Consider the following 8,766-nt stretch of genomic DNA (forward strand, 5'->3'; position numbering starts at 1 on the left):
CATTCGAAGTGAGAGTTTTATAAGGGTTTTATTTTTAATAAGATGAAAAGTTTAAGCTTTGTGTCTAGCCCTGCATCCTCTTAGCCTAACAGTACACCTCAGGCGCTGTGCCCTGGGCTGCTGACCTGGTGGCAGGCCACTAGCAGCAGTTGGCCACCTCCTGAGGTGGGCAGCACAGGCCTGCTGTGGACACGCTAGGTCTGGCCTTGTATTTTGTGGTCTCAGAAGCCTCTGTGGGGACTTCTAGTGTAGGGAAGGCAGTCTGTCCAGAAGCTCCTGCAATGCCAAACTCTTAGCCCAGGTTCACTCCTCTGATCCAAGCCTGGCAGGGGGGGCATCATGGTGTGTAGGTATCAGGCAGGACTTGGAAGTCACCCCGTCAAGTTAAATTCTGGCTTAATGTGTCTTTAGGTAGAAGATCTCTGAGCCACAGTTTCCTCTTCTATGAAATGGGGTTTAGTAAATCTGTCGGGATTTACTAAATGCCACACAAAATGCTGGGCACAAATGAAGGGCTCAGCAGGGCTAAGAAATACATCCCATCTGGTGGCCAGCATCCCCTTGCATTGTGCACTGGTAACCTTGCTTCTGCCCTCCCCAGGCCACCTCACCGATCAGCACCTGGCCGAGTTCCTGCGGCGCTGCAAGGGCAGCCTCCGCCCCAACGGTATCATCGTCATCAAAGACAACATGGCCCAGGAGGGCGTGATTCTGGATGACGTGGACAGCAGTGTGTGCCGGGACCTTGATGTGGTCCGCAGGATCATCTGCAGCGCAGGCCTCAGCCTCCTGGCTGAGGAGAGGCAGGAGAACCTCCCCGACGAGATCTACCACGTCTATAGCTTTGCCCTGAGATGAGCCAGGGCTGGCAGGAGAAACTGAGGAACCACAGTCCGGGTGGGGGGAGCTGGCAGCTGGGCAAGATCCAGGCGCCACGCTGGCGGTTCGTGAGTGTTGAGGCACCACTAAATATAGCTGTCTGCCGTCCACTCATTATGCGGATTCTTCTTCAAAAGGCAAGGTGGGACCCGGTGGGGGGAGGGTGCTGCTGAACCAGCGGTGAGGCAGGAGCCCAGGCCCTGCTGCCCTGTGAGATGGGATTGGATAGAAGGGGCTCCAGGGCTCCCCATGTGGGAATACGGTGGTCACATCAGTAGCCGATTCCCCGGGCCTCCAGCCTAGCCTTCCAGCCATGGGCCTGGCTGCCTGAAGAGGAAGGAAACCACCCCCAACCTGGTTGTTGGGAACTTGAAGACTTCAGTGTAGTCTTTACCTAGGGGAGGGACAGAGCTGGGCTAGTGGAACCCATGGGTGCTGCCTGATGGTGCTGTGGTTGGGGGTGCTCACGTGCCAAGTCCTGCTTGGCAGTGGAAGCCTGGGACCCTTAAAGTGTGACAACAGCCTGCAGCAGGGAAGCTCCCTGAAGCCTTGTTCTTCTCTGGGCTTGAGGCTGCTCCTTGGCAGGCATTAAAGTAAAAATTAAAATGGGGCGGGCGCGGTGGCTCACGCCTGTAATCCCAGCGCTTTGGGAGGCTGAGGCGGGCAGATCACGAGGTCAGGAGATTGAGACCATCCTGGCTAACACGGTGAAACCCCGTCTCTACTAAAAATACAAAAAAAAAAAAGCCAGGTGTGGTGGTGGGCACCTGTAGTCCCAGCTAGCTACTTGGGAGGCTGAGGCAGGAGAATGGTGTGAACCCGGGAGGCGGAGCTTGCAGTGAGCTGACACTGCGCCACTGCACTGCAGCCTAGGTGACAGAGTGAGACTCCATCCCAAAAAATTAAAATAAAATAAAATGGGAGCCGGGCACAGTGGCTCATGCCTTTGTAATCCCAGCACTTTGGAAGGCCGAGGCAGGTGAATCACCTGAAGTCACGAATTTGAGACCAGCCTGGCCAACATGGCGAAACCCCATCTCTACTAAAATACAAAAATCAGTCAGGCATGGTGGCGGGCACCTGTAATGCCAGCTACTCAGGAGGCTGAGGCAGGAGAACTGCTTGAACCTGGGAGGCAGAAGTCCCAGTGAGCCGAGATGGCACCATTGCACTCCAACCTGGGTGACAGACTGTCTCGAAAAAAATAATAATAAAATGGGACCTCAACACTGTGGAGGACCTCGCTAGTCTAGAGTGGTGCTTCTTTGCAGGGACTTGGAAACAATCCCCCAAACACAGCATCTCCTCACACCTGCCACCCCCTTCCTTACCAGCTGCTGTGGGAGCCTCTATCCTGAACTGTGGAGGGGCGGGGCAGAAATTTTATACAAGGACCGTTAAGGCCAAGAAAGTCAGTTTAATCTTATAAATATATCATTTAGTCACCTCAGCTTATCCCCAGAGGTGTTTCCACAATTCACAATGACCGATGCAACCTGGAAGGGACTGAGGGCTCACAGTTGGGTGGTACAGTCGGCTCTTAGGTTGCTCCAAAGAGAGCCCCTCAACAGGAGACAACAGAGAGGTCTGTCCCCAGCCGCGCACTCATGATTGCTTTTTAGCAGAAGTCATGGTCGCTGAGGCCCTGGGTTTGGCACAAGCACAGCTGCCAGCAGAGCACAGTTCTGGTAGGTGGGGCCACGGCTGACCTGGCCCCAAAGCTACAGGAACAGGCAGGGGCCAGCTTGGCTTGCAACACCATGAAGACAAGCCCGTGGGGCCCTTAGTGTCTCCTCCCCCCGAGCCCACCAGAAACAATGCTGCAACAACCTGGAAGGAAAAGGGGCAGGGGTGGGGCCTTGGCACCACACAGGACACGCCCCAGGCTTCCCAGCTATACTGCCACGTGCGGCAAACAAGACCCCCGCAGCCCTGGGGATGTTGAGGCTTGGTCCTTCCCAGCTTCTGTAAATGCCCTGGCACTGCCCTCCAATTCAGAGGGTATAAACATGACTTCAGTCCAAGCCCTGTTCCTTTGTCCCACATGGGTGGGACTTGGAGTGCTGCTGGAGGGAAGAGAGCAGTCTCTCTGGAAGACACAGAGCCACACCCTTCACCACTGGAGTGATCACAGCTTCAGGCTCTACCTGGCTGGCTTTTCTCATGAAGGATCCCGTCTCATCTCCCAGATCGAAAAGACCCTCCTCTAAGGCTGTCCCAGATTCTACCAACAGGCTGACCTAAGCTGCCCATGTCCCCTGTTCCTGTAGCCTGAGACCCGTCAGATGTCATCTTCCATGGAGCCACTGTGCTCACTAAGGAGGTACCACTTCAGCCTGTCAGGCAGAGGCAGGGCTTTGACCTTCACATCCACAGGCCACGGCTGAAGGTAGAGCCGGATGGACACACGGCACAGGTGCTTGAGGGGCGGGGGATAGCTCTCCAGCTGCCTCAAGGAGAAGTGGAGGGCCTGGATCTTTTCCGCCAGGCTGCCCACAGGGTGGATATCGAAGTTTTCAGGCAGCTGGAGTTTCTGAGAGTTGGTCACCATGAGATCCAGGACGGTCTCGGCTTTGCGCAGGAGGTCCGCATGGCTCTCGTCTTCTGTGCAGCCTGGGTGGGAACAGAGCCTCTCAAAGACGATGTGAAAGCCAGACCAGCAGGACGCGCCATGCAGGGAGCAGTTGTAGGCGGCTCCGGACTCCAGCAGGAAGCGCAGGAGAGGGAAATGCAGTTTAAAGCTCTTGAGGCAGATGTGGGTGAGGGACTCGTGGGCCGGGCACTCGCTGGGGTCGGCCCCATGCGCCAGCAGCAGCCGTGTGACTTGGAAGCAGAAGCGGTTGATCATCTGGGCCTCCTCTTTGTCCCCTCCCACGGTCTCACCAAGTAGGAAGATGATGCAGGTGAACACTGTGTCCCCATCCTTGGTGGTGGCCTTGACGTCTGCCCCTAGAAGAGCCATAGAACAAGAGACACTGGGAGAAGGTCTTCAACCCCCGCAAAGCAACGGCACACATTGAAGGGGCGGGTGAGAGGACAAGGCCTAGGAGCGCGCCAGCCTCACCTCCTTCCAGCAGGAGCCGGATGTTCTCAGTATTGTGGATCTGTACCCCATCGCTGCTGGCCAGAGCATGGAGCAGAGCAGTCTTTCCTAGGGAGGGAGGGAGAGCGAGGAGGAGCAGGAGGCCAGGAAGCCCAGGTCAGGGCAACCCAGAGGAGGTGGCAGAAATCCAGACACTCAGGATCAGAAGATGAACTTTCAGAGACAGCTCTCAGCTCGGGTGAGGGCTGAGGGGGATGGGCTTCTGGTCATTCCCTTTCCACCCAGAGAACTGGGAGCAGAAAGGCCCCCAGCAGAAAAGTAGGATTTCTCTGGATCCCAGGATGCTACCTCAAATGTTGGCTAAGCCTCTCCCAATGGGAAGCCATTGTTTCTTGGAAGCTGAGTGCATACGTGCCCTATTTCTTCCTATGGAAGGCCCTTGAGGGCCAGCACGGGGACAATGACTGCACTGTCTCTCTAAAGCCTCTGAGCTCAGCAAGTCAGCAGAATCCCTGTGTGCCCAGCCATGCTGTGCCACCAGCCAGGGCCAGCATCCAGTCAGCCCACCTAGCTGTTGTCCTGGGGCACCCTGGGTGTCCCCCCAATGCTTCCCCGGGGGCCCAGCTGTCCTGCTTTCCTGCAGGAGGCACCCACCATGCTTGTCAGCGGCATTGACGTCAGCTCCAAGATCCAGGAGGCGCTGCAGGCAGGGCAGGCGCTCAGGCTCCTCGCTGGCCAGGTCCAAGGGGCTACTCTCGTGGATCTGAGCCAAGCAAGCACAGCCAGGTTGGCTTGGGAAGCTGCTCAGGCCCCTGCCCAACCCTGCTTCAAAACAAGCTGGACCTGGCACTTACCCGGTCCCTCCGATTAATGTCGGCGCCATGATGCACCAGCAGCTCCACCATGTCTGGCTGGTTCCGCAGGACAGCGATGTGCAAGGCCGTGTAGTAGGTGACTGGGTCTGAAGGCACAGACGCAGCTCGTGTGGGTCCTGCCTATCCACATTCTCATGGGGCCCCTGGACCCAGAGCCCAGCCCCAAACTCCCACCTAAAGTGTCCAGAAGCAGAGGCCCAGCCTCCTGTCACCATCAAGGGTTAGGACAGAGCTGTCCTCACCAGATACTAGAGGGCCCTCGGGGTGTTCTAGTGGGCACACTACTGAAGCTGTTGGGGCTTTAATTTCCTCTTCTGTAAGAAGGGACCATAAAATGGGGCGCGCACTCTCAGAATGGCTGGGAGGCCGCACTACGCAGCAACTCCAGGGCTGCTCCGCTCTGTAGGCCTGGTGGTAACAGCCAGGTTCTCCAAGCTGGTCTCCAAGTCACTGGCTTCAGAACTGGCCCTCCCGTCTCAGCTCCTTGACCCTCCAGGAGCCCAGCAGCCTCCAAGCCTGTCTTTGGATGGGGAAAGGAGACATGCCTGGCTGTCTCAGGCCCCCATTAGGTCACAAGGCAGCCCTGCCTGTCTCCCTACTAACCCTGCCCTCCCTGGGGCGAAAAACAGAGAGAAAGGAGCGTGACTCCATCTCCATCCCTCGCACTCAGGAGCTGGAAGCCAGCGTGTTCTGTGGTGATTTATGCCTAATGCGGCCTGTTTTCCCCTCTCCCTATGGCATGAGGAAAAAAACACAAATTGGCTCAGAGTAAGTGGCAGAAAATTACCTTCCCTTAGCTCTGGGCACAATGCCAGTAGCTGCATTTTCGCATTAATGGAAGTGGGGATTACTCTGGGAGCTGGGGAAAGTTTGCTAATCAATCACATGGTAGAAGCAGCCACACTCGCCCGCCCTTGGAACAGAGGTGGGGAGAGCCATGTGAAAACCCGCAGGATTTGGGAGGCCACCCAATGGGAGATTCCTTAGTCACAGCCACCCAGGAAATAAAGGGGGGGAAGTCACTCCTCAGAGGATGGTAAAAGCCAAGGCTGGGGACATGGACGCCCACCCAGCGCAGAGCCACGTTTAAGTCGCCTGCCCACCCCCGGGGCTCTCGCTGACCTTCAAAGTTGAGATTGGCCCCATGCCGCAAGAGAACGTCGGCCGCCTGGGTCAGCCCCAGCTCAGCCATCTTGAGCAGGGCGTTGCTCACACCTTCCTGGTAAAAGGGAGAGTGGGCTTTCCTCTCCAGCAGCTCAGTGAGAACAAGGATTCGGTTCTCCTCGCTGGCGACATAACTGGGCCTGGGGCAGAAGAGAGGCTGAGGGTAGCCACAGCTGTGGGAACGGCTGATCGGGCAGCCTGTGGGTTGGTGGGCTTTAGTGTCCTGCTAGAATCATCTGCAAGCAGGGCCCTGGCTCTGTGGGTCACAGAGGCTTGGGAGAAGCTCTGAACTAGAGAGGGCCAGGCTGCATCACTTAAGACGGGAGCAGACTCGGATTTGTGGAGAATAGGCTGGGTCTGTCTGCGCTCTCCTCCCGCGTTGCCCAGAGTTTGGTCGCAGACTTCGGTACAAAGCCTTACACACCTGGGCTGCTGGGACTGAAGGGAACCCTGGAGGCCAAGAGCCCAAGCCCGACTTTGATGCTCCTTCCTCAGAAAGCCCTTCACCCTCAAAGCTGTAGGACCCCAGCCCCCGCAACCCCTGCAGCCAGGACAGCAACACAGCGTCCTCCCTCCTCTCACATTGAGGCCTTTAGCTGAATTGATGAAGAAAGCCTACGTTTCCACCCGAGTCCCTGGATGGGGAGACGACTCATCACCACGCGTTGTAAATTCCAACTGACAATCCCCGCAAACACCTGAGCCCCTTCCCTCTGCTCTCTCCTCCCTTCCACCTCGCATGCCGCCGTACAATTACTTGTCAGTCTCTCCTCTGGAGCACACGCGCCAAGGCGGGGATTTTGCTGAGCCAGTGATGGACCCCAGGCGCCTAGTACCATGGGCAGTGAATGCGGATTCGCTCCCGACACCTTTCCTGCAGGTCCACGACAGACCAGCTCTTGTCTATAAAAACGCAAACTCTGCTACAAAAGCCCACCTTCACACTGCTCTGGGGTAACATCTGAGGCCTCACGGATTCCACCCTGCGCCCCTGCCACGCCGGGGGGTGGCACAGCACAGGCAGGCGACAGGGTGGGGCTGAGGCGCAGGCCCTGCGACACCCCGCGAGCCTCCGCCCTCGGGCCCTCCCTGCCCTTCGCCTCCGCCATGCAAGGGGCGGGAGTGCGATCCGCGCGGGGCAGCGCGCGCTCGGAGCCACGCAACCCCGGCTTCCGCCCGTCCCTTCCTCTGTCAAGGGGGACGCATCCACCCCGCCCGGCTTGTGGTGATAAAGTGGGACGCCGCAGGGTCGGAGCGGCCTCGGCCAGCTCACGGGAGGGGGCGACTTACCGGTCCAGAGACTCCTGCCGCTCGGGGTCCTGGATCCCCAGGGAGCCCAGAATCGCATCCACCAGCGGCTGGTACTCGAAGATGATCCTCCGGAAGCCGTGCAGGAACGGCATCGCCGCGGGCCCCGCGCAGCAGGGCGGTCGCGCTTTCCGCCGAGGCCGAGATGCCCAGACGCCGACCGGAGCGCTCCGGCGGCCGCGGAACCCACCTGCTCCCTTGGTCCAGCCCCTGCGCCCGGCCGGGTCCTCTCCTCTGCCCAAGCCGCGCCCCCGCCGGAAGTGACCCTCGTACTTCCTGTCCGCGCCGACTGAGGGTGGCCCGCATGGCGACAACGCCCCCTGCGGGCTCGGAGGACCTCGGCGCGTCCCAGGGCACGACTGCCAGGCCGCCTCGGGCGATGTCCAGTAGGCGGCCCCAGCAGAGTGGGGGAGTGGGGGATCGAGCCAGCCAGATCTGAGACGCAGGCGGGCCCGCCCCTCCCTGCCAGGGCCCGGCCCGGCTCGGCTTCGCCCTGCGATCCCGCCCGCGACCGCTGGGCGCCATCCGAGTTCCGCCGGTCGTGCTCCCTGGCTCTGCCGCTGCCCCACTCGCGCTGGGCGCCCCTGAGCGTTAAGCTTATCAGACAACTGCCCCTTCCGGCTCGGCCTGGCCCTCGCTTTCCCTGAAGAGGGGCTGGGCCACCTCTGTCACCACCCAGCCCGCTGACTGGAATGATGAGGACCAGGGTCCTCCACGTCCCCTCCTCAGTTTCTTATTCTCTGTCCCAGGGAGCACCTGGCCAGGACGGCTGCCAGCCCTCTCCACCTCTGTCTTGATGGACTCAATGAATCTTGTGTATTTTTTAATTTAATTTTTTTTTTTTGAGACGTAGTCTCGCTCTGTCGCCCAGGCTGGAGTGCAGTGGCCTGATCTTGGCTCACTGCAAGCTCCGCCTCCTGGGTTCAAGTGATTCTCCTACCTTAACCTCCCGAGTATCTGGGACTACAGGTGCCGGCCACTACGCCCGGCTAATTTTTGTATTTTTAGTAGAGACGGAGTTTCACCATATTGGCCAGGCTGGTCTCAAACGCCTCACCTCGTGATCTGCCCACCTCAGCCTCCCGAAGTGCTAGGATTACAGGCCAGCCACCGCGCCCGGCCCGAATCTTGTGTATTTTTTAGAGACAGGGTCTCACTCTGTCTCCCAGGCTGGAGTGTAGTGATCACAAGTCACCGCAGCTTCGAACTCCTGGGCTCAGGTGATCCTCTCACCTCAGCCTCCCGAGAAGCTGGGAACACAGGAGTGTGCTATACTGCCTGGCTCTGAACTTGGATTTCCTCATCTGTAAAATGGGTATAATCCCCAGCACTTTGGGAGGCTGAGGCAGGCAGATCACCTGAAGTCAGGAGTTCGAAGCTGCAGACCAGCCTGGCCAGTATGATGAAACCCTGTCTCTACTAAAAATACAAAAATTAGCCAGGCATGGTGGCGGGCACCTGTAATCCCAGCTACTTGGGAGGCTGAGGCAGGAGAAT

General features: G+C 58.4%; 2 protein-coding genes across 8 annotated transcripts in view; one reads left to right on the plus strand and one right to left on the minus strand.

Annotated features, from left to right (window-relative positions):
- NTMT1 (N-terminal Xaa-Pro-Lys N-methyltransferase 1) overlaps window positions 1-994 on the plus strand; it is an 18,463-nt gene extending 17,469 nt beyond the window's left edge. For all 5 annotated transcript variants that reach the window (XM_073022008.1, XM_008005965.2, XM_037994180.2 and 2 more), the window contains one exon: window positions 602-994. In XM_073022008.1, coding sequence (XP_072878109.1) covers window positions 602-858 — 257 coding nt within the window. In that variant the 3' untranslated portion in view covers window positions 859-994. The remainder of the gene's footprint in view (window positions 1-601) is intronic.
- On the minus strand, window positions 10-7,516 carry ASB6 (ankyrin repeat and SOCS box containing 6). Of its 3 annotated transcripts, XM_008005968.3 has the most exons (6): window positions 7,252-7,516; window positions 5,920-6,101; window positions 4,777-4,883; window positions 4,577-4,685; window positions 3,944-4,030; window positions 10-3,828 (listed from the first exon to the last, which is right to left on the minus strand). In XM_008005968.3, exons 1-6 carry the CDS (start codon window positions 7,362-7,364, stop codon window positions 3,161-3,163), a joined length of 1,266 nt encoding a protein of 421 aa, XP_008004159.1. In that variant the 5' UTR covers window positions 7,365-7,516; the 3' UTR covers window positions 10-3,160. The 3 variants fall into 3 exon arrangements, with proteins under 3 accessions (XP_008004159.1, XP_008004160.1, XP_008004161.1); XM_008005969.3 differs by lacking the exon at window positions 5,920-6,101 and having other exon boundaries at window positions 7,252-7,309; XM_008005970.3 differs by lacking the exon at window positions 4,577-4,685 and having other exon boundaries at window positions 3,615-3,828; window positions 7,252-7,470.
- Window positions 7,517-8,766: the final 1,250 nt, after the last annotated feature.

The sequence above is a fragment of the Chlorocebus sabaeus genome, chromosome 12, assembly GCF_047675955.1.
Source record: "Chlorocebus sabaeus isolate Y175 chromosome 12, mChlSab1.0.hap1, whole genome shotgun sequence".
Lineage (NCBI taxonomy): Eukaryota > Metazoa > Chordata > Mammalia > Primates > Cercopithecidae > Chlorocebus > Chlorocebus sabaeus.